The sequence below is a fragment of the Acromyrmex echinatior genome, chromosome 7 (genome assembly GCF_024713525.1).
Source record: "Acromyrmex echinatior isolate Ae372 chromosome 7, ASM2471352v2, whole genome shotgun sequence".
Taxonomy (NCBI): domain Eukaryota; kingdom Metazoa; phylum Arthropoda; class Insecta; order Hymenoptera; family Formicidae; genus Acromyrmex; species Acromyrmex echinatior.
Window position 1 is genome coordinate 11,122,270 of NC_141858.1, and position 24,890 is coordinate 11,147,159.

A 24,890-nucleotide genomic window follows, 5' to 3' on the forward strand; every position below is an offset into this window, starting at 1 on the left:
CTGGTCTGAAAATTCGTAAAGGATCGAGGTGTGCTACGCGCGCATGTGTGCGTACAATCGGATGGCGTGGCTACACGATTTACTTTTGATTTAAGTACTTGAGCTGTGTGTCGTGCATTTGAGAGGTTGTACACACCGACTTACACGAAAAATGACGGCGCACGACCAGATGCGAGCTATGCTCGACCAGTTAATGGGCACAGGACGAAATGGTACATACATTATCTCACTTCTTACATCGTTACGGTGGCATGTGGCTCGCGGAATGAGTGATAACGAGATGAGTGCGGGTCCGAGTTGAAAAGTGCGAGATCGCCGGCCATACTTGTTAACAATGTAGCACCCTACCCTTATAAATATGCTTATCTCCCCGATGTCAAATCACCGTTAACTCTGAACTTGTTTCCAGGTGAAAATAACAAATTTCAAGTGAAATACTCCGACTCGAAGGTCTGCAAGAGTTTTTTGCTGGCCTGCTGCCCCCATGAAATCCTCTCGTCGACGGTGAGTATAATATTCCGTAATGCAGCGAATTCAAACACGAATGACACACCGTTGGCACTATGCGCAGAGAATAAATGCATCCTGTATATATACATATATATATATATGTATACACATATACAACACACACATACACACACATACACACACATACGGAGTTTTGCCGATATCTTTCATCCCCGATGCAGCAGAGAAAATAATAGGTTGTAATTACATTTCGTCTCCTCTTTATTATTTATTTTTTGTTATTTCATAAATTCTGTTTTACACTGATTGCACGATCTATTTGCTCAATCTACGTTTTTTTAGCCAATATATTATCTATATTTTAATCGATGATACGGATTCCCGAAACTGTTTACAATTGCCATCTCATATATTTCTTCACACTCTTACAACCTTTAATTTTTCAATCAACCTCTTAACTCGAGACATATATGAGCTGAGGGTCAGTGAGTTCTGAACCCGGGACTTGCTGACTATAAAGCTTGCTAACTAGATGATCCGTATTATTGCACAATATTGATCGTCTGGAGGCTGCATTTTGAACCTTGAGATTATTTTGAATTGTTTAAAGAGGGCATCAATATTATACCAAATAAATGTACAATAATATTTAGCATTTACTCTTTAACTTTTAGAGAAAAATCTCACTCCAAAAAGTAAAACCTCATTACAAGGTTTCACAGTAAGTTAAATTGAGATTAATTTAATTGAGATTGAGAGCCCTCTTTTTTAAGATTCAATTTTAAGGTTCAATTTTGACTCTAGAGATTTCAAAAAATTCAAAGAGTAAAGGCTGCGTTATGCCTGTGTCACTACACATTGGAGATTGAGGATTGCGAATTAAGGATCAGAATTTGATCAATCAGGTAGTTTTAATTTTAATTTATCCGTTTCGTTTTAATTAGCTGAATTCTAATCCTCAATTCGCGCGCAATTCTCAGTTTCCAATGCATAGTGTGACACAGACATTAGTCAATCACTCTTTCATATAAAGTCATCCATCATCTCAAGTCAATATAATATTAACTACAAAATTAATATGCAATAATAATACGAAAAGTAGACTTAATCAGCACACAACATTAAAAAAATATTTAAATATTTTTTAAATATTTATTTAATGTAAAAATATTAAATAAATGTTTAAAAAATGTTTTTTAAATATTGTATGCTGATTGGGGACGCGATTTTTTTACTAATTTTTAATTTTTGTTTTTTAATTTTTAATATTTTAATAAGCGGAAATATATCATAAATAATGTGAAAATGATAGAGTGGTAATAATACATTTTATTATTTCTATAAAAGTAATTTACTGTATTGCTAGTTCTATATTAATAGATGTTGATAGTAAAGTCAATAGAATATAGCATATGGAATCGTGTAATCACAATTTTTTTATAATATTTAGACTCCTATTCTTGAAAGAAATGTATACGAAAAATTGGGGAAATACAAGTATATGTTACAAGTATATTCCTAATCTTCCATATACGGTTTCTTTTTTAATAGGAGCTCTGTAATTAATAGTTGAATATTTAAATAAAAAGCGTTAATATTCAATACTTACATATCCATACACTTAATCATAATCATCAAACAGTCTGTGTGCACGAACACAAATAGTATTATTGCTGTTTAAAGGCATAAGTATGAAATAATTAATAATTTAGCAGATTTACAAGTAGAAAAATAAATAAGAATAATTTTTCTTGAAATAATCAAAGTCACTTTTTGTCTTGACAAAATTTGGAATTTCTGCTGCCTTTTGCTGTTACGTATTTATATTTCACAATTTAATTATAAAGACTAATTTGTTCGTTAGATCGTTCAGTTTTTCCTAATTCGCCTTATTTTCCTGATTGTGCTATTTGTTGTCCAGTGAGTCAGACCGTGATCAAATCCATTTTAGTATAAAGGGCAATAAATTGATAATGAAGGTCTGTATTTACTACCACGGTCGTGAACTCGTATGCACACTGACTTGTTTAGTACTGTGTGTCACACATACATACGTTACACAATTAGAATATTCCTTTGCATTGTACAAAGGTACACCTTCATTTAAAATCAAATAGAAAAATGTATGTAGAGAATACTGATTAGCTGTTTCGAATGTAGAAGCTGAAGAGCATTTTTTTTTTAGAAATTATTACTCGCCCATAGAATTTAGACGAACTTAAAATAGATAGGTGAGATAGATTCATCACGAACATTCCATTTGTTAGCGCTTTTTCTTCTTCATCTGTGCCAATCGGTGTGCTCACTGCTCAGTACCATACGTAGGCATTAAGTATCCGTAGATCGTAAGAACGTCATTTGTATAGGACTTAATAAGCGAATTTAAATAAAAAAGGATAAGCGCCGGAAGGGGAAGCATTTCGCCTTATTTATTCGACACGTACCTCAGGAATTGATTACGATCAATTCACACTGGATACCGTCGAAGTGCAACACGGGGCAGGCGTTTTTTAATCGTACTATTGTACACACACACGTAGATCCTTGGGTTTAGAACAGTCAAATGTACTTGGCGCGGCCTGGAAGCGCGGCCTTAAAACGCGCAAAAATATCGCATTCACGTTCATATCATTTTTCTTTTTCCAGACCGCGGAACCTAGTTTTGCCTGTTCTATTCCCCAGAACGTCGCGTGTGGATCCATGTATATATACATATATCTAACATGTATTGAAAATACTGCAATCGCAGTGATATCGGGCAGCTGACTGTGGTGACTTGAAATCAAGACGCAATCACACACATCCTGCATATATGCGGTCGATCGAGCAACACTTACTTATTAGTTACAGCATACACGGGATTAATGATACATGAACGAACAATAATTAATGTTCTATAGTACTGCTTCGCGCATTTCAGTGTCATCTTGTGGGAATTGATCACAGGGGTGTTTGCTATCTCTCTCTCTCTCTCTCTCTCTCTCTCTCCCTCCCCCCCTCTCTCTCTTGCATTCTTCTACACGTAGTTGCCTGAACCACTTCTCTGATGTCTCGAGTTTATAACAAGAGGGATCGATGTTCCAATATATATAAACATGCCTCTCTATTGGAATAATAATGTCAAGTTGTTTCTATTATAAACTTTTTATAGTCTCCATGACAGGCATTTTAAAAATTCTATTTCGCTTTATGCTCTTTCTCTCTTGATCATTTTTTTTCCTTCTCTCTCTCTCTCTCTCCCTCCCTCTTTTTCTATTTCTTATTGTCAGGCAGCTACTAGAAAAATTTCTTTATGCGACAAAATGCTCGATCTAAACTTTTAGTTACTTTTAATCTTTAATTCTCAATGCCATTTGCAGATATCAGAATTTATTTCGTATGAATAATTTTATTTTGTCTAAATAATATTTGCACGCGTGTAAATGTCGAGAACTTTATCAAATTTTCTTATATTGGATAACAATTCTCTATCACGGAAGTAAGGAGAGTCTGAAGTTGGCAGTTAATTTTATCTCAAATAAATTCATTATCTCTGATTAATTTTTTCTTTTTATTTCTTTCAGAATGAACGAATTATTTCTTTTCATTTCACATCAATCTTTCTGTGTCCCTCGTTTTCATTTCTTCTCAAAGATTTTAATTAAATTCTCTTCGAGTACATAACTTGAATATAACGAAAATATAAAGGAATTTGCTTTATTCTCGGAGTGTCGCCTTTGTCCTCAACCAGCCTAAATTGTGTTCAAATTCAAATGATAAAGTACAATTCCAGTAGAATTGACAAATATACGTATAAAGTAGTTAACACAGATTACACAGATTAGCAGTTCAACTTTCTAACATAATAAACATAATAATACCTAACGCTTTTTATGTGACATTTTGCGAAATAAAAAAAGTCATTTAAATGAGATCGTATATATTGTGTCGTGAAATTTATGAGAATGTATTGGAATGTAACGGCGAGAGATAGCAAACACTTCTGAAGGTCTCGCGATATAGTTTCCATAATGAGAACCATTAAAAAATATCGATAACACGATATTAGAGAGCAAACGAAGGCAGAACGTAAAAAAATATTAAAAAAAAAACACGAAAAAATACTAACGGCAATCGCTCGAACGAGAAATATGCAGATCCACTAATGTCAACGTAACTACAGTTCTATTTCCAGAGTCTCTGGAAAAAGCAATTCCAATCAGATCCATTGTACAATATTGTTGCGAGTATTGTCCGCTCATATGTCCGTGTTGTACTTGTCACTCTCACACGCGCGTTACTGTAAGTACTGAAAACGAGAAGAGGACGTACGTATTACACCTACAATTTGATTTACCTTTACCATAATTCAAGTGCTAGATATACATATATATATGCATATCTATATCTATATCTATATACATATCTATATATATTAATTCGATACGAGTGACGTAAAGAGGCGGGCGGTTATCTCAGCCCCTCTACCGATTTTCCATACGGTGGTGAGGCTGAATAATATGCCGAAAGAATAAATTTCCCAGAATTCCCTCGAAAAGGCCTGTAAACAGTGAGTCGGTGAGTAGCGTCATGCTGATTCATGAGACGATGTCTTAATGTCGCTTCTTACTAATAATGCCGTTTACGGCAGGTAGGAATGAGAAGTTTACTTTGAGAATGTGTGTGAGAAAATATATATCATCCGGTGGAAGTATGGGTGCAGGAAATGAAGCAGTGATCTGTAAGTAAAAGATTTGCGAATTGCCAAGTACCTATACGACATTTAATCGCTGTCGGTTTCATTCCTCGCGCGAGAGATTCATGTAGGAGGATTTTTCTCCGTTCTCGATTCCATTCTAAAAGTACGAAAAAACAAGGAAAAATTTTACGTCACTCGCACCGCTGCGCGAATTGATGTAGACTTTGAGATTAATGGAGATTTTTTTTCAATTATGGAACGCAATCTTAAGTACAACCGCAACGATTAAAGAGGATTTTTAGCAAAGTTCTTTGGATTCATTCGCGTGAATATTTAATAATATCTTTGGCAATTTGCAACATCCAAACATGTCTCGGCAGAGAAAATATGAGAGGTGGCATGACGCAGAGAGACGTGTGATTAGGCGGATTAGTACAACAAGCGCCAGTTCCATTAGAAAAATTTCCTTCAACCATTGGATGTGTACGTATTGAATCCGTTTTTTTTCTAAAAATTCGTTTAGCAGCCAACATAAGACACGGTTCGTGCCGTACGTAAAATAGTATATTAAACCATTATAGGCTGTAAGTTCTCTTTCGTAGAAAAAAGTGAACATTATGAAACTTAAGGTGTGTGCTGATTATAGCTTCATTGCCATCGCATTCTCGTGTCAGGCGGAGAACTGTTGCCACCCTGTAAGTGAAAACAACAAACTATTTATCTGTAAAAACTGCATTTCTACTTTTACACGCGATTCTAGATCGCCTGACGATCTCGATCGCTTCATTATTGTACGTTCTATCCTAGCCTGTGCAGGAAGACGAACTTACTGTGAGTTCACGTAAAAAGAATGAAAAGAACAAAAAATATAAGAAAATATATTGGACCGTCTTATCCTAAGGATATAGGCGATGTAAGCTCAGAATTTTTGTCGTATCATCTCTGTCTCTCTCCTAGATTATTGATTCGTGCTATTTTCCAGTCGCGATACCGCGACCAAGTACGTTATATTCTTGTCAAATAAGAAGTTATCTCGTTAATACGCAATGTTGGGAAGGGGTCTAACTCGTATAACGCATAGAATCGATAAGGCCCGCATACGAACGAAGGGATCGTAAATCTAATCATGATTTGGTTTGTAAATCGTAGCGCATGGACCTGGGAGAATGCCCCCAGATTCACGACTTGGCCCTACGGGCTGACTACGAGGCCGCGCAAAAGAAGAAAGATCACTTCTATGACATTGATGTGAGTATTCATTTTATCGCATTATTTTAATTTTTAATATTAATCCTCCACCGGCAATGTTGGACTTTAAAGACACAGTCAATTTTTTTACAGTATGAATTCTGATTATAAATAAATTTAAAAAGTAAAATATTATACAACTTCTATATAAAATAATAAAAATTTGTTAAAGCTTTTATAAGTATGCAACTATTTTTTCAGATTTTTATAATTCGGAATTGTATAAAAATCTGCACTGAAGTTCGAAAATCCAGATTGCGGGTAAAGAAAATTTCACATTGCTAACAGAGGGTTAAACGTTCAATATTATTGTACAGATCATTAGGGTCATGGTACACAATAAAACAATAAAGCAGTAAAATGTAAGCAGTAGGCGAATTGACCAATCACTGTAAAGTCCGTAAGACCATAATGTAAGCAGTAGCCAATCCAATATGTTGATTTCCTTATTGCTTATGTCTTTCTGTTTTGAGTTTTTTGTGTGCCATGGCCCTAATGGTCTGTAGAATAATATTGAACGTTTAACCGTTTCTGTCAGCAATGTGAAATTTTCTTTACCCGCAATGGGGGTAATCTGGGTTTTCGAACTTCAGTGCAGATTTTAAAAAAAATCTAAGAATTGTATCTAAACTAAAAACAATTATGACTTTGTAACATGTAAACTAAACAAAACAAATGAATGCTATTAGGTGTTGGAATTAATTCGTAGCGTTTTTTAATGAAAGAATGTTATTTATTTCACATGAGCATTAAAAAATACATTAATGAAAGTACTTCCCATCACTTGTAAAACGCTACGAATTAATTCCAACACCTAATATTTTACAGAGGAATCTTATCCTGTTCACAATTTGCATTCGATAATTTATTATCATCGAGAAATTCTAAAATTTCGATTAAACAAATTTTAACATGACTTTCTCGAATTTCCAGGCTATGGAACACCTCCAAAACTTCATCGCCGATTGCGACCGTCGTACAGAACAAGCCAAACAACGATTGGCGGAGACACAGGAGGAACTGAGCGCAGAAGTGGCGGCGAAGGCGAACAACGTCCACGTGCTCGCCGAGGAGATCGGTAAGAAACTAGCCAAGGCCGAACAACTCGGCGAAGAGGGCTTTGTCGAGGAGTCGATGAAACTAATGGGCGAGATCGACGAGCTGCGCAAAAAGAAGAACGAAGCTGAACAGGAGTATCGAAACAGCATGCCGGCGTCAAGTTATCAACAACAGAAACTGAGAGTGTGCGAAGTTTGCAGCGCATACCTTGGGATACATGATAATGACAGACGACTGGCGGATCACTTTGGTGGGAAACTGCATCTCGGTTTTATTAAAATTCGTGAAAAACTCGCTGAACTTCAAAAAACCGTTGAGGAAAGACGTAAGGAGAAACGTGAATCTCTGCTCGACAGAAGACGGGACAGAGACAGGGAGGACCGCGACAAAGACCGCGATAGGGACAGGAACCGTGAAGGATTGGGCTATAGGGATCGCGACCGCGATAGAGATCGCGACCGCGACCGTGATCGCGATCGGAACCGTAACCGTGACCGCGATCGCGACCGTGACCGTGACCTCGATCGCGATCGCGATCGTGATCGTGACCGCGATCGCGATCGCGATCGCGATCGTGAGCGTGATCGGGACCGGGAACGCAGGGATAGCGGTAGGAGAAAGTCACGATCTCGCAGTCGCAGTCGTGGAAGAAGGTTTGTGGATTTCATGTTTTTCTAACATTGTAATGAGTTAAAAATATAGATCATCGTTCCTCTTTCAAATCTGAGTGAATTAAAATTGGCAAAATTTTCAAAATGCAAATGGTATCTTCCATGAGATCTGCTCTTTTTAACTGAACTTATTACTCTCTTCAACATGAAAAGAAAAAGAGGAAGGACGAAGAAGTTTAGTTGAAAAGAATAGGCCTATCGTCTAACAGTGTATTTGATATTTTTCTTGTTCCAGATCAAAACGTTCCCGTAGTGGTAGTCACAGCCGTCGATCTCGTTCTCGTCGCAGTGGATCTAATGATCGTAAGAGATAAAGGACAAAATGTATAAGGACTATGCTCAATGGTTTCGTTTCCTTCCTCACACGCGCACTTTCATATATGTAATTTAATGTATAACACCAAGTCGCGCGCACGAGACATTTGCGCCGAAACGTCCGTAGCAAATGCGATACTCCATTTTGACATAATCTTTGTACATTACTTGTCATCCAATTGATATTTTAACGTAACCTACTATTTATGCCGAATCTATTTCTATTGAAATATGTCTTACATTTCTTTTAGATCTATTCTATATGTATAATCTGTTTTGGCTTTTAAAATAGTTTTAATTCACTGTAAATAATAATAGCTTAAGTACAACTTGTATTGGCAGTTGTTATATGTTTATCATATTTGAGCATATACAATAATAAATAGTGGCAGCGTATAAATACTCGGCGTTGTATTATTCTCCAGTTTCAAACAAAACATATCCAATTAAGTTAAACCTCCGTCATAAAAGCATTAAACTTTCAATAAAAAAGCAACAAAACTTTTAATACTAATTTCTTTTATTTTATCATAGCTATATTTCATATTACTAAACATTATTTTGGAAAGAAGCCAAACTAAATTTTAAAAATATTTTGAATTTTTGCGCGTGGATAAAAGCACAATTTCATTCAGACAAAAGATAGCCTCGAAAAGTACTTAACGAAAAATGAACTTTATTATAGTGTCTTAAAAAAGTGTCTTAACATTAATTATTAGAAATTAAAAATAGGATGTCCCGTTTAAAAAAATTAATATGATCTTAACTTGACCTTGGCGACGCCACTCAAGATGTGATCGGTAAATAAATCTTTATAAACTCTTCAACTTTCGTCTAAATCATTTTTCTCAAAAGTGCTTTTTTCTTTTTATTTACCTTATAATAGAGAGAGAGAGAGAGAGAGAGAGAGAGAGAGAGAGAGAGAGAGAGAGAGAGAGAGTGTAATATATATATATATATATATATATATATATATATATATATATATATATATATAGCTGCACTTAAGTGACTAATGCTCATTGCCATCAAATTAATTTTAATCTCGGTTCAACTTACTCTTCGTTTTATTCTAATTCTAAAGATTAGAAAAAGACGAAAAGTAAGTTGAACTGAGATTAATAAAGTTAATCTACGTTGGTGGAAATGGATATTAGAATAAGAAATTGATAATATAATACTATAATTTTATGACTTATTAGTTTTGTAGACATGTATATGTATTTAAAACTCAATAATACTCGATTTTCCATTTCTATTTAATCATCATTTTTATTAAAAATTATGATTTTAATATTATCCAAGTTTGATTATCAATAGAGATGATAACTGCAGAGAAAAAAATATAATTTTGCAATATAAGATATTATAGCATTACAAGATGCATATTTATTTATGGAACATTTATATGTATAATAAAAAATCATGAATTTAATACTGTATTACAAATTTATATTAATATATTGTAATTGCAAATTTATATCAATTGTCGATAATGTCAGTGTTCTTCAATTACCTCCAGAGCGCTTTTTTGAGAGGACGAAAATTTATCTAAGGTTGGTGATCTTTAATAGCATCTCGTCGATGTCAAAACATTGTACGTTGACCTACGACTACGACTCGGTTAAAAGATGCGTAATAAACTTGCAACGTCCTGTATTTATAGTCTTCTCCAAATTCGCCGTATATGTTTTTGTTACACGAAAGTTTGAATCTCGATTTGTTTGGAGCGACTTTCGAAAGTAGCGAACGAATTTGCGTTGTTCGACTGGTAATCATCGGTATTGTTACTCCACTTTGTGCGTACATCGTACTTTATTGTATGTAACAATGGAATAATATAAGAAAACCAAACGATTGTCGCACTTAAAGCGTACTGTTATGTGGAAAGTGTCTTGATGGATTATATTATAATTATTATATTATAATTGGATACTTTGAACAAGATAATGTTGTCGACTCCAAAAACAAAAGGTGGCCTATTTTTGGCTTCATCCCTCTGTGACGGACTTGAGGACAATAATATAAGGTACAAATATATTATTAGATATATAAATTTCCATAATTGTACTTGCTTTTGATTTCGAAGAAAATATTAAAAGATTATCAACTCTCCGTTTGCAATCTAAATTTTTCGTTTGACATAACAAATTTTATTCTCAAATTTCTGCATTTCTGCTCAAATTTCAATTTGTATTAAATAAAGATTTTAACATTTGAGTTAAGAAACTGTTTGATCACGTAATAGAAGTTGAAAAGTAATCCTGAATTTTTCCACATTCTTTGAAAGCCTAGAATAGTAAAAAAAAGACCCAGATTGCAAATGGAAATAAAAATTAATTGAAGACGATTAATTTGACTTAAAAATCTTTTCTTAGGCAAGTTGCAACCCTTTTGCTAAATAAAGATGCGGATCCTAACGTCTTGATTCCAATACACGGAGTTACTCCGTTTCACTTAGTTATTGGCAATGATTCGGAAGAATTCGCAGAAGAAGTGACTAAACTATTCCTACGTCATGGTGGCAATCCCAATGTGAGGTATAATCTAAATTATAATTATAATGATCCTTTGTATTTATGCAAACGCAAGTGAAACAAATACAATATACTCTTAGATCAAATGACGGAATGACTCCGGTTCATGTAGCAGCAGCTTGGGGCAGAATAAACATATTGCAGTTACTTCTGGCAAATGGTGGTGATCCGTTACGTCTGGACAACGATGGACGAAGTCCGTTTCACTATGCCTTCGATGGAAAATATTTTAATGTTGTAACGATGCTTGCAAATTATTGTGAGAGTACTCAAGACGAGGATGACAAACCAAAATACAATATGATGCTGGGTAAGTAATCTCTACACTTGATTCACAGATACTTTCGAATTATTATTTATTATTTTTGCTCTTAATATTGCAGACAAAGTTTTAGTTACTAACGGGGATGTAATCGGCGAATATGTTGCGTCGAAAAATACGGTATTAAATGAAGAAGATGATATGGCACAGAAGAGTGAGCTTACCAATTCTTCTAATTATAAGCAAAACTCTTCCTCGATGATCGTAGACTCAAACCGTACGCATGTATGTGCTGCTATTGAAACCAAATACAAATTATCAGATAATTCAGATGGATGCTCCTCTAGTATTAATCATGCATCGACTGCTAAAATACAGAATAACGTTTTGCGGACTGGTAAGAAAGAAATGCCGAATTGCTCGTTTATCGATTTTGACTTGGCAAATCTATATCTTTCCAATGTCATGCAAAAAGAAAAGTGCCTTGTCAGTCAAATTATTAATCATCTCTCGTCATCATTAACTAGCAGTTGCACTATTAACGAGACCTTGTACAATAAAGTAAACAAACAAGAGGAAAGCACTATTACAAGCAATTCTAACACGTCATTTAATGACAGATTGTATTTAATGAAAGATGTAGGTGTACATCATAAAAAATCAAAGAATTCTCCATATAAAATAAAGAATAGTAAAGATATTTTAAAACCTATCACTCCAAATATGAAAAAACAATATTCAAAATATAACAGACAAAGCACTTCCAAGAACAAATGCAAAGATATCTCTGACAAAATTTCTTTAACACCAACTCGTATATTGGATAATTCCATCATCAGTATGTCACCGAATTTTAATACACCTAGTCACAGAAAGAGAAGAAATGCTTATAGATTTCCATTAACGCATATTTGCAATGATTCTATTGTTAGCAAGTCGCCTAATTTTACACCGGTTTGTACGGGGAAGAAAAATTTAACAAAGACGTCACATGAAGATTCCCTGAATGTATTCAAGAAGTACAAAACTGAGATGCAATATCCTGAATGTAATTGGTATAAAAAACATGTAGCTCAATCAACACCAAGAAGAATTAAGAAACGATCGATATACAAGTTTCATTCTGGCCGAAAAAGATTTAAACCTTATCGATATGAAAGCGATATCACTTCTGATGAATTTATTTCTAATAATATATTAAAGCCAATTGATTTAGATAAAACAATATTTTCTGATACAACTCACTACGATATTCTAGGTACGAGTAGTGAACATTCATTATTAAATTTTAACAAATCTATAAAAATAGAACAACAAGATCAACATAAAAATAATTTGGCAATAAAATTGGATGAAGAAAGATATGACGAGACTGATGTAATCGATAATAACAGTGACGCAAATCTTTTAGATACAAATAGCAGTTTTAATCAAATTCAGCAAGAGAACGAACTTGTTAGCAATTTTAGCAATAATAAAAAATATGCCAAATTTGGAAATAATGAAATAAACACCGAATTTATAACAATCAGAAAAAAATTTGTTATTGATAAACCACTGGAAAAATCAGTAGACACTAATATAAAATCTACATGTACAACTGAATCTGATTCATTGCATAAGGAAAATTTTGTAGATTGCGTTGATTGTGATACTAAGAAATTATTAAATGAAGATTTAAATATGAATATAAGCAAGACTTGTAATTTACATGCAAAAAATTGGTATGATAGGTTTCACTTATCTCCATTATATAAATCGCCTATAGAAAATAATTCACTGCCTGCTACAAATCTACCTATACAATGTAAGAAAAAAATTTATATACTCGGCTCTCAAAAATCATATTCCTCAAGAAGTACCGATTCTAAGGGAACAGAAAGTTTATTAAAAGCAAAAGAATTAGACGTGTGTAATGATTCGTGAGTATAGCACAGTATACTTTCAAAACGATATCAATGAAAGAATAATTACTTGATTGTTACGAATTTTAGATCTCTGCTTTCATATGTTAGTACCCAAGAGTATAAATATGAAGATCCAGAAGAAGGTGTAATTTTATTAGAACGGCGATTTTGTATTACTCCATTTAAGTGAGTTTACAATTACAATTTTTACTTTTACTTCACAATCTGTATTAAGTTGAATCATTGAATCATTGAATCATATCTCTGCAAAGGAAAAGTTAAGAAATTTATCTTATCAAACTTATCAATTTTTCAGTTCTGATAGTGAATATGTTAGAAGCAAAATGTCTGGTAAGCTATAAATAATTTCAATGTCATTGTTAAATATAGGATTATCATATCGATAGAAATAAAAAATAATTTACTTGTTAGGTGTTTCAAGTACATCCACTCCTCAAAGTTTACCAGAAGAGTTACTGTTTATCGATGATGTTGCTCTTAGACAAGAACTTAGGCAGTTTGGTGATCAACCTGGTCCAATCACTAATACAACTAGACAGCTCTATCAAAAACGTCTTTTACGTTTAAGAAATATCAGAGATGCCAATTCTGTTTCGTTCATACCAAATCTGCAAAATTCTCCAAGAAATCAGATTTCAAAGCTAGACAAAATCAAACCTTATTTGGAGCTTGGAGATTGGTTAAATCATCTGGACACCTACAGAAGTATGGAGAAGCAAGTATTTCAAGAATTTTTATCGCCAGATCCGTCTCGAAGATGGCGTGAAGGCACATCAAAAACATCTTTCACATATCTGCTGCTAGATCCACGTATAACGCAGGATCTGCCAAATCGTAGTGTTCATCTTACAGAATCAGAAGTTTGGTCAATCTTTCTTAACGCTATATTTTATATTGGTAAAGGCAAACGTTCCAGACCTCTTGCTCATCTTTATGACGCTTTCAAGACGTGGGTGGGTGGTGGTAATAGTACAAATAGAAAAATCAATTGCATTCTCAATATATGGGACAACGATTGCGGTGTGATCTGTTTGCATGTTTTTCAAAATATTATTCCAGTAGAGGCTTACACAAGAGAAGCTGCCATGATAGACGCGATAGGAAAGGAATATTTGAGAAACTCTATAGGTGGGAAATACTATGGTATCGCGGCAACGTGGAGCATGCAACAAAAACAGAAATTTGGTAGATACTTATTATACAAAGCTTTACAAATTTTTATGTACGAGGGAGAGAGTCAGATTTTCCCTTGCCATTTATAATACAAGCAAAGTAAAATAGATTAATATAACAAATCAATTTTAATATCGCGCTAGACTTTATCTATATAGATACAAGTGTATTGTATATTAATTTTTGATGTACAGATAGAAATGTGACGACATAGTGTTTTTAATAATTAAAAGTTTGCAGAATATATAATTATGTGCAATTTGATAAAGTAAATAATATAATAATAGAATTGTGTACAAATACATTTTAATGCAGTAAATGTTCAGTGCAAAATTATTGCTTCGAGTTAAGAGAGAAAATTAAGCTAAAAGTAAAACATTAAAATAATGTATATCTAATAGTGTAATGTAATTGCCTGATAAAAACATGTATTTATTTAATTTATAACATAAAAAAATGTAGAATCGTATCAAATGATATTTAAATTCTAAAAAAAAAACACATTGAGTATATATGTAAGCAATCATTTATACAGACAGATATAACAATTATCTTTGTACATTTATTAATATATGTTTTGCAGAATATAACTACATATGTAAAGTGAATTAAATATAGTACTTTTTTACCAAGAAACGTTTCGGATTCTTGTTGAATGTTACAAGTATGGTCTATCAGGTTCCGTATCTTTTGCTTTCTTGTCTCTGGACCTAGGATACCACTTGTGCTTGGTAGTATATGTGATTTTCGCTAATTCTTCCACAACCTGATATTCCTTCTTCTTCCTAAACATCTCAGCGACTTCTTTGTTTCCGATACGCAGTACAGAAATGTCGGGCTTTTCTTCGGGCAGAGGTAAGGAACACTCGTACGGAAATATCTTCTCTGGATGCCAGCAGACAACCATGCGATTGTCTTCCATAAATATTACCGCTTCTGAAGGTAGAGTACTATATTTGGCGTGTCTCGCAAAGCGGACGCAAGCTCGGATCGTGTATAACACAGGATTCATCTGCCATGACAAATCGCAATGAATAACACAATATGAATAAATTTTTCACTTATATTTTAACTCGTCAACAAATAAATACGTGTATTAACTGGTGACTGTCTATTAAATTATTTTAATTTCAGCAATATATTTAAAGAATGATGAACTAAATTAGTACAACATATATCAAAATGATTGATCAAATACACATATCATGTATATGTTTACACGTATCGCCGAAATTAAGATAATTCAATAGACAGTTACCCATATCAAGTGCACGATGTAAACTAGACCAATGAGTCTGATTAATCGCGCAACAACAATCTTTCGTGATAATATTCTGTAATTTTAAACAATAATTCGCAATTTATACCTCGCAATGTTTTAGTCTTGCCTTTCAATTTATATTTTCATAGATTTTTCTGAGGATGAAAATTCGACTTGAACATCTGATTTTAACCTCAAATCTACGTATTTTGATGTGTTAATTGTGTACGAACTGCTTTTCTGTAAGAGCGAAAATTTGATTGGATACTACACTGTCACTTCCTGCCATGTGACATTTCGCGTCTTTAGGCCGATAATTCATAAATTTTTATCAGGGTGTAAAATTTATTATATAAATTTTTAATATGTATGCATTTGTGTAACGGGAGATAAAAAATAACATACTTTTATTCTCTTTCAATTAATTATTAAATTAAAATTGCATTTCAAAATGAATATTGTACAATTCAATGATTTAAAACATTCAAATTCATTTTCTAGTTTTGTTGCTTTAATTGTGTTGTGTTGTAGCAAATAAATGATATACATTATTCTTACATTGTGGTTTTTACATTCAAGATCATCTTATTAAGATATAAAGCGAGGAGCACAGACTTTTGCATAACACATAAAACATGAGATACAAGAAAATCATCAACCAATCAGAGTCCTCTATTTTACAGAAAGGAAGGAAATAAAGGACTGTGATTGGTTCATTTTTTTATGCATCTCTATTGCCTCATGTATTGGGTCATCTAAAAAGTATCCGCGTTTTTTTGTCACTAGATGTGTGTTGATGGTCATATATCTAGTGACAAAGTACCGCGGATACTTTTTAGACGACCCATATTATGCATTATGTAAGAGCTGTGCTCGCCGCTTAATATTAAGATAGTATAAGCCAATGGTTGCGTTTAGCAGAGAAAGCAGATTTGTACTATTCTAAGTGTTGTAAAATTCTTGAATATGATTGGTTTATACATTTAGATCCAATAAGGAACTATGAACAAGACCAATCATATTGAAGAATTTTACAGTTGCAAAGCTACTTTCTTTGTTGAACGCAGCCAATCACAAATACTGCTTGAATGCGTTCTTATCCAGTATCTGTCTCCATAGTCCATGCATACTCATTCAATACATCAGCGAGCTTTCATACGCATCCGCACGAAATACATATGATGGCGAGGGCAGATGGAGGGTGAAGGTGTAGAAGGGACGAGTGGAGTACGCGACACTACGCGCGTAACGGCTGGGAAGACTAAAGACGAATCTGTTGCGTCGAGCGAACCTGATTACTTGTTCTCTGTAAAAGAGCATTATCGGCTAGCGAGAGTGACGGAGGAAAGCATGTTAGCGGTGGATCGCCAGTGCCCCGGTACCTGGTTGTCATCTCTTTAGCGAGATGTCGTAGAAACCGGTGTGAGAGTGAAAGAGGAAATCTGAACTGTTAACGTATCTTTTGAGTCGAATTGCGGTTTGAGCAATCCGTTTTCTTACAAGTGAACCTGGTCGATGTCTGATACGTTCACGTCGCGATGCAGAAACTGCAGATGAATTAGCACGGTTTGCTTAGTTTCTAATTGAGTCAGGTGTCGAGTCTGATAGTTCAGTTCATTCGACGAACATTCAAGATTCGCCGGTTATAAATTGTCAAATTATAAATTATCTCACTGTTGCTTTGTCTCTTGGTACTCTTTGTACCTGGAGAAAGTGATCCTTTATTACTTTTGGTGAAGGTGCGATAAACTAAAGCAGCAAGGATGATGATGGGCGATCAGTTTCGAAGTAAAGTGGAACAATATTCACCAAAATCTTCACCAAGAGGAGCACGGTCTCCAGTAGTATCTCGTCAAGATTCTACAGGAACACTAAAGACAACCATTTCCCTTGGAAAAAATCCTTCCATAGTCCACAGTGGACCATTTTATCTGATGAAAGAACCCCCAGGTAACGAGAAAGTCACGGATATAGAAAAAGATCAATATGTACAGCATATACAAGTTGATTCAAGTTTTTGTATGAATGAGATATAATCTTAAAAAGGTAATTAGTAAAACTTAAAATTATACATTACTTTTTAGGGGAAAGCGAACTGACTGGAGCAACAAATTTGATGGCCTATTATGGCCTGGAACACTCATATAGCAAGTTTAGTGGTAAAAAGCTTAAGGAACAGCTATCATCTTTTTTGCCAAATTTGCCTGGTATTATAGACAGACCTGGGCATCAAGATAATAGGTAATTTAATTTAAAATTAAAGTAAATAGGCTCATATTATTGCAACGTAATTTAACTAGTGGCTCATTTCGAGCTTTTTAAACAGGTAACTTAAAAATTACATATTTTAATAGACAAGAATATATTAATTTAAAATACAAAAATACAAACGTTAACCTAATATAATTAAAGTCAGTTATATTACGATAATATTGGACAGTGCCTTGCGTGTTCCATTCCATTATGCAAATTTTGCCTGCATGATTTTAAAATTAATTTAATTTAAATTTTTTCTCATACAAGAGTATTTAAACATTATAAGTGTACTGTTTACTTCACATTTTGTTCTTTTTATCTTTTTAAGCTCTTTAAGATCGGTAATTGAGAAACCTCCCATAGGCGGTAAAGAATTATTACCTTTAACGAGTGTACAGCTTGCCGGTTTTCGATTGCATCCTGGTCCAGTAAGTATTTTTATATATTAAAGTATATGTACATAAATATATATATATATATATATATATATATATATATATATATATACAGAATTGAATATGCATATAAATTCATGAAATATTTAAGCATTAAGATTCACAAAAATGGAATTATTTCTCTTATTTAATTGGTTTATTCTTTTTGGTCTAATTTGAATTATAAATAATATATATTTTTTTTTCTAAAAAAAAAATGATGTATATGTGCAAAACATTAAGTTACATAATGTAATTTTACAGCTGCCGGAACAATATAGATACATAAATCAAGCCCCTCAGAGAAAACACAAAAATAAACATAAGAAACACAAGCACAAGCCTGGAGAAGTGCTCAGTGGACAGGAGACAGCCACAACAGACGTGGGTGGTTCTGATACGCATGAAAAGAAACATAAGAAACAGAAAAGACACGACGAGGAAAAGGAAGCTAGGAAGAAGCGAAAGAAGGAGAAAAAGAGGAAAAAGCAGAAACACAGTCCCGAGCACACCGGCAGCCTCACACCGTCTCAGCATTCCAATTCGTGATCTCTAATCTGTCCTTTTCAATTCATGCCAAACTTTTGATCGAAATCTAAAAAAAAACATACGATATGTCAATACGATTAAAATATACACAAAATATATATATTTATTTGTTGCTAGGACTGTAAATATATGATATACGCATTAAATATTCTACGTTTGTACAAATAAATAAATAAATAAATAAATAATAATTTGGAAATTTTAGTCGAATAATTCATGAATTAATAATTTGAATTATTAATTTATATGAATTAATAATTCAAATATACGAATTAATTAATTTATACTCACGAATATTCGGAATAATATTCCGATATATTTACAGTTCTAACTTGCGCATAATATACATATATGCTTATTTTTCGATATTATTAGATTCGACGAGGAAGAAAACTATGTGCAAATTATATGTAAAGTATATATTGTATTATAAAGTAATATCTAGTAATCTTTTTCGTTCGGATTATGTATAGATCTACTTTTAGAATCGGTTTAGACTTGTAAAAAGCTTAACGCTTTATGAAATTGTTTGCTCAATCTTCCTCGTTGTTTTGCACGCCACACGAATGTTACAATTACATGCGTTACGTATGAAAAAAAAAACGTTTCCGAATAGAGTTCAGTTTCGTCAAATTTCGGCGCTAAAATGACAGAACAATTAATGTATAATGTTTTATTTTCGAATGTTTTGTGGCGTAAGTGAAGTTCAATCGTTGCAATTGATTTTTAGTATAACTTTTTTTTTACCTAATCGTGCAGTATCATTAATGTATATATTATGTTTTCGTAATTTGCATACTCGAAAGTTGCCTGTATCGATGAAGGGGAAGTGTAAAATATGATCGTGTGTAATATAATGATCGTACACAGGATACACTGTCCCAGATCTATCGATCGCTTATGCGTTACATTATAATTGTAAAGTCCATATTAGACTATGAAGATTACGAATTGGAGATTAAAATTTAATCCATCAAAACGAAATGAATTAAGGCTGTGTTCCAAAATTCATTGCCAGCACTGAAAATCTACAGTTTACGTTACTATACATTTTCAGCACTGGTGAATTTTGGAACAGCCTAAATTGAAAATTATCTGATTGGTCGAATTTTAACTTTGAATTTGTAATTCTCAATCTCCAATGCATAATTTGATATGGGCTTAGCGCGATTGTGTCGAAATGAAAGTGTAAATATATATACGAGACGGGAGATTGTGTAAAGACAGAATTGTTCGGGTACATTGCTGTTCTATATAAAGTGATGTTTACGAAGTTCATGAATGTATAATACACGTTTTAAACCTGATGCGATGGGTTTAGTGAAGAAAAAAAGAGATATATTGGAATGGGAACATTCGAATCTAAATGTAAAATTTATAGCGCGAAAGGGAAAGAATTAAAGAGAAAATGATCGATTTCGCAACAGCAATTAATGTATCGTTTTTCATCCCTCAGTTATCTTTTTTCATTCTCCCTGTAATAATGTCAACATCAAACGAACGTTTGGCAATTTGGAAACACTTTTAAACTTTAGTCTTAGTTCAAGTCATTCTTCATTTTTTTCTAGTTCTAAGAATTAGTTTCTATTAAAGTCAATTAGTGGAAACAGTGAAGGTTTGTTTTCTATAATAGAATTAGTATATATTTTCAGAATTTAAAATGAAAAAGATATATGTTTAATATTTGATAAAAACGAAAAAAAAAATTCTAGTGCAGGTCTAAAAAACAGACTCCTATTATCCTACTTTTGCTCCATTTTTATTAAATATTTTTTCAAATATCGTTCTTTTAAATGTACCTGAAGACTTTGGAGATAGCAAGAATAGAAATGTACGCAGCTCTCGAGAATACTACCTTCTAGGATCATCAAAATTATCAATAAAATAATTATTTTAGCATAAGAATTAATTAAAAATCGCGTTAAAATTTGAATATTTGAAAATTCGGTAGAGCTCACTTCAGCCCGTTCAAAATATTATAGGTTTGTTCGTGTTGTTTGTACTTCTTGCACTTAGTATTATATTGGGTCATCTAAAAAGTATCCGCGGTTTTTTGTCACTAGATGTGTGTTGATGATCATATATCTGACAAAGTACCGCGGATACTTTTTAGATGACCCAATATTTTCGCTTTGTCTTTCTCTTTAACATTCGAATATATATATTTATTTCCTTTTAAGTTTTTAGCAGAAGTTTTTAAGGATTTCAAACCACGCGAACAGACCTTTTATAGGTTGCAGCCTTGACGAAAAATTCTTGTAAACTACATAGCAATGTCCACTTTTCTTCGGTATCGTTCACTTTTCAAGACTGGAGGGGATCGATTCTGTATCTTGAAACGAAGTGAAAATTACAAAAGTACGAATTTACTAGAATACGATAATTTCATTAGTACATCTAGTAAATTTGCTTTTATAATTTTCACCTCGTTTCAAGATACAGAGAATTGATCCCGAGATAATAAATTGATATTTAGGCTACGTTCCAAAACTTCCTCTCTGAGGAAAATTTTACTCGAAATATATAGTACACGTAACGTATACTACAGCATATACAGTAAAATCTTCCTCGGAGAGAAAGTTTTGGAACGTAGCTTTGATTCATATAATCGTGCTACATGTAACTCTTATTGTATGTACTTATACTGTGACTTGGGGTGAAAAAAGAACAGACCTAGACAAGTTCCAGAATGGCGCGAATTTAAAAATGCGATAATATTTTTTTGCGTATACATCTAAAAGCGGATTCATATTTTCCTGAAATAAAAGTAGACCAACTGTATAAACATTTGCTACTCGAGTTACAAGATCCGAGCCGTTCTAGGTTTCTGAACGTTCCAATTGTGATTCGAAACAATTCGAAATCGAATGGAGTGAGGTTTGGATTCCATTATCGCTATTCGCATTGTGTGGCACGAGGCGGCACGACCTTGTTTCCCTGTGACTCGTCGGAGTTGCACACATCAGTAAATATGCAGCGTAGTATACTCCGCGCGACAAGTCTCCAGTTGTTGCAAAGACGCTTCTTTAAGAAATACCACGTGAGGGTTAGATTTGCGCCCAGCCCTACCGGTAACGATCATTACATTATTTATGCCGATTTTCTCTTTTTTGCAAAACATTCAGTTTTACTGAAAAAATATCAATATAAATACTGGGCGTTATCTTAGTCTTAGTTGTTCCAGAGTCAATCCTTATTCATATGTTTCAGGCCACTTGCATTTAGGAGGATTGCGCACGGCGTTGTACAATTATTTATTTGCACGTAGCAACAATGGCACATTTATTTTGAGGATCGAGGACACCGATCAAACAAGGACAATTCCTGGAGCAATAGAAAAAATCCAGGATGATTTGCTATGGGCAGGGATTATATCTGATGAAGATCCTACCAGAGGAGGCCCTGTTAGTCCTTATATACAATCGTCAAGGCTTGAATTATATAAGTATGTATATATCTTGGTGCTCAGATTTGCAAATCTACCAAAAACAAAATATCTGCTATAAATTTTGTTGGAATACTAGTAGAGATTGAACAGTCTACAGAAGAATATATATGATGGTAAATTGAATGCAGAAATTGAATGGAGTTTATTTTTAATTTCTATTCTTTTATTTCTTTTATATTATTTCCAGGGAGCAGGTGCTTAAACTCTTGAACAATGGATCTGCTTACTATTGCTTCTGCACAGAGAAAAGACTGGACCTGCTGAGGAAAGAGGCAATGAAATGTGGACAAATACCTAAATACGATAACAGATGCCGACATTTTACTAAGGATGAAGTAAAAGAAATGATTAAGAAAAACTTGACTTATTGTATTAGATTTAAGGTACGTCTTTTAAACTTACTAACAGATCAATGGACTAATAGTCACAGATTTATAATAATCATTTTATTGAATGTCTTAGTTATCATCCACACCAGAAACCTTTCATGATCTAGTTTATGGAGATGTCTTGCATGATATCACTAAATCTGAGGGAGATCCAGTTATCATAAAATCAGATGGTTATCCTACTTACCATTTTGCAAACGTAGTCGATGATCACTTTATGGAGATATCTCATGTCTTACGTGGTGTTGAATGGCAAGTTTCTACATCTAAACATATTATGCTTTACAAGTAAGTAGTTTTATTTAAGATAATAAAATGTCTTGTGAATTCTTGCAATTGATTAGATTACAAATGTTATTTACTATAGAGCATTTGGTTGGAATCCTCCTATATACGGACATTTACCTTTGATAATGAATGCAGATGGATCTAAATTATCAAAAAGACAAGGTGACATAAAAATCGACTCATTCCGGAAACAAGGTATTTTTCCACTAGCATTATTGAATTATGTGATAGGAGCTGGTGGTGGTTTTCACAGAGAACAAGACAACCAAGATCTTTATTCTTATGAGGAATTAATTAAACAGGTAATTGCTTCTATTTACAAAGCATTTTTTTTAAGCTATTCTTCAATATAAATGAAATATAAAAATATAAAAATATAAAAATATAAAAATATAAAAATATAAAAATATAAAAATATAAAATACATTTACGTTCTATTGATATGTATTTTATTTTTCATTGTGCAGTTTGATATTACAAAAATAAAACTAAGTTCTGGCAAACTTATGCCTGAGAAATTATTGGAATTTAATAAACTGGAAATGGCGAATTTACTACGAAATGAAAAAAATCATAAATTTTTTATTGAAAAAATTAAGAAATTAGTGTTAAAAACTTTCCCCGAATGGTATGTTTAATTCTACATGTAGCATTGCTAATAATCTTACTTAAAAAAAAAATATTTATATCATTTCTATATACTTTAGGAAAAATGATGGAAATTTGCAATTAGATGATGATCACATAATAACAACATTTAAATGGGCACAAAACAGGATAACGACACTTAATGATCTCGTCAAAGAAGATTTAGCATTTTTATGGATTGTTCCATCTTCTATGCCAAATGTTAAACAAGATGGATGTTCAGGTATTAATATTTTTTTGTACGAAAAATATCGAGTCCTATTTGTCAAAAATTATGTGTTATTACATTATTTCAGATGCGATTAAACTATTGAACGCGGAATTAGTGGAAATAGATGCGAGTAATTACAAGACCGATTGGATGGCACCTTATCTAAAAGATTTTGCCAAAAAGAACGGAGTACCATTCGCTGCTTTTATGAAAACTCTGAGAAGCGTTATGAGCGGCGTAAATGTAAATATAGCATATAAATATATATTTATTGTAAAGAAAAAGCTATTAATATATGTATAATATATAATATTAATACTTCATAGATTGGACCACCTGTTGCTGAAATGATGGAAATTTTGGGAAAGGATAGAACGTTATTGCGATTACAGCGTTGTGTTTCTTGAGAACTTATATATGTTGTGTAATTGCAAATGGATTGTACTGTCAAAGGTAAAATACATTTAAAAAAATAAATCTAGTTTATATATATTTCTACAGGGAGGATGTAATTCTGCAAAAAAAAAACAGTTTCGCGAGTTCATCAATGTTATTCAAGTATCTTCCAAAAATGATTGCATGTATTGCTAGAAAAACAAAAACAATTGTGTATATAATTTAATTTTAACATGATGTAGTTAAATATTTTATAAATTTAATTTAAGGAAATTAAATAAAAATATTTTGTGTACATTTTATATCTATAAGGAACAAATATATTGAAATGTAGACAAAATATTTTTATTTAATTAAAAAAATACATATATTGTATCTTTTCGTTAATAGTGGCATCGATTTTTTACATAAAACATTTGCTAAATATATGAATTCATTAAATTAATATTAATATTATTACATTAATGTACATATATCAACATATTAGTGTAATATCATCCATTTTAATATGTCGTGTATATATGTATCATATGTATTAACATTATACTAATCTATAACACTATTTACATTGTATGTAAAAATAATTGTAAAATGCAAAAAAAAATTTTAAACAATATCGAGCACAATTAAAATATTAATGTGGTTTTGTAATATTACTATTTCTTCAT

General features: G+C 32.8%; 5 protein-coding genes and 2 long non-coding RNA genes across 13 annotated transcripts; 4 read left to right on the forward strand and 3 right to left on the reverse strand.

The window, feature by feature from the left end:
- The first annotated feature begins 73 nt into the window (after nucleotides 1–73).
- Nucleotides 74–8,842, forward strand: LOC105154780 (putative RNA-binding protein Alsin2). Of its 5 annotated transcripts, XM_087407773.1 has the most exons (7): nucleotides 409–504; nucleotides 4,634–5,028; nucleotides 5,106–5,191; nucleotides 5,530–5,844; nucleotides 6,299–6,397; nucleotides 7,331–8,109; nucleotides 8,363–8,842. In XM_087407773.1, the coding sequence occupies exons 4-7, from the start codon at nucleotides 5,767–5,769 to the stop codon at nucleotides 8,439–8,441; spliced, it is 1,035 nt and encodes a 344-aa protein (XP_087263899.1). In that variant the 5' UTR covers nucleotides 409–504; nucleotides 4,634–5,028; nucleotides 5,106–5,191; nucleotides 5,530–5,766; the 3' UTR covers nucleotides 8,442–8,842. The 5 variants fall into 5 exon arrangements, with proteins under 5 accessions (XP_087263897.1, XP_011068803.1, XP_087263899.1 ...); XM_087407771.1 differs by lacking the exons at nucleotides 4,634–5,028; nucleotides 5,106–5,191; nucleotides 5,530–5,844 and adding an exon at nucleotides 74–212 and having other exon boundaries at nucleotides 410–504; nucleotides 7,331–7,951; nucleotides 8,018–8,109; XM_087407774.1 differs by adding an exon at nucleotides 5,957–6,062 and having other exon boundaries at nucleotides 4,634–5,844.
- Nucleotides 8,843–10,030: 1,188 nt separating this feature from the next.
- Nucleotides 10,031–14,978, forward strand: LOC105149907 (Ankyrin repeat and LEM domain-containing protein 1). The gene is made up of 7 exons (XM_011062637.2): nucleotides 10,031–10,471; nucleotides 10,821–10,982; nucleotides 11,060–11,289; nucleotides 11,363–13,163; nucleotides 13,236–13,334; nucleotides 13,465–13,499; nucleotides 13,581–14,978. Exons 1-7 carry the CDS (start codon nucleotides 10,392–10,394, stop codon nucleotides 14,429–14,431), a joined length of 3,258 nt encoding a protein of 1,085 aa, XP_011060939.2. The 5' UTR covers nucleotides 10,031–10,391; the 3' UTR covers nucleotides 14,432–14,978.
- Nucleotides 13,281–13,711, reverse strand: LOC147909182 (uncharacterized). The gene is made up of 2 exons (XR_015545755.1): nucleotides 13,574–13,711; nucleotides 13,281–13,412 (listed from the first exon to the last, which is right to left on the reverse strand). It is a non-coding gene; the product is annotated as an uncharacterized LOC147909182 (long non-coding RNA).
- mRpL42 (mitochondrial ribosomal protein L42) lies at nucleotides 14,851–15,869 on the reverse strand. 2 transcript variants are annotated; one of them, XM_011062633.2, is made up of 2 exons: nucleotides 15,710–15,869; nucleotides 14,851–15,354 (listed from the first exon to the last, which is right to left on the reverse strand). In XM_011062633.2, exon 2 carries the CDS (start codon nucleotides 15,352–15,354, stop codon nucleotides 15,001–15,003), a length of 354 nt encoding a protein of 117 aa, XP_011060935.1. In that variant the 5' UTR covers nucleotides 15,710–15,869; the 3' UTR covers nucleotides 14,851–15,000. The 2 variants fall into 2 exon arrangements, with proteins under 2 accessions (XP_011060935.1, XP_087264215.1); XM_087408089.1 differs by lacking the exon at nucleotides 15,710–15,869 and adding an exon at nucleotides 15,601–15,623.
- Nucleotides 15,870–16,783: 914 nt separating this feature from the next.
- MED19 (mediator complex subunit 19) lies at nucleotides 16,784–20,272 on the forward strand. The gene is made up of 4 exons (XM_011062639.2): nucleotides 16,784–17,553; nucleotides 17,688–17,844; nucleotides 18,188–18,287; nucleotides 18,558–20,272. The coding sequence occupies exons 1-4, from the start codon at nucleotides 17,367–17,369 to the stop codon at nucleotides 18,840–18,842; spliced, it is 729 nt and encodes a 242-aa protein (XP_011060941.1). The 5' UTR covers nucleotides 16,784–17,366; the 3' UTR covers nucleotides 18,843–20,272.
- On the reverse strand, nucleotides 18,845–21,509 carry LOC105149908 (uncharacterized). 2 transcript variants are annotated; one of them, XR_846651.2, is made up of 3 exons: nucleotides 21,268–21,509; nucleotides 21,067–21,174; nucleotides 18,845–18,888 (listed from the first exon to the last, which is right to left on the reverse strand). It is a non-coding gene; the product is annotated as an uncharacterized LOC105149908 (long non-coding RNA). The 2 variants fall into 2 exon arrangements; XR_015545756.1 differs by lacking the exon at nucleotides 21,268–21,509 and having other exon boundaries at nucleotides 21,067–21,261.
- Nucleotides 21,510–21,664: 155 nt separating this feature from the next.
- Nucleotides 21,665–24,873, forward strand: GluRS-m (putative glutamate--tRNA ligase, mitochondrial). Its single transcript, XM_011062652.2, has 9 exons — nucleotides 21,665–21,913; nucleotides 22,053–22,287; nucleotides 22,478–22,673; nucleotides 22,753–22,967; nucleotides 23,047–23,269; nucleotides 23,435–23,595; nucleotides 23,675–23,838; nucleotides 23,912–24,069; nucleotides 24,153–24,873. Exons 1-9 carry the CDS (start codon nucleotides 21,814–21,816, stop codon nucleotides 24,231–24,233), a joined length of 1,533 nt encoding a protein of 510 aa, XP_011060954.1. The 5' UTR covers nucleotides 21,665–21,813; the 3' UTR covers nucleotides 24,234–24,873.
- The last annotated feature ends 17 nt before the right edge of the window (nucleotides 24,874–24,890 follow it).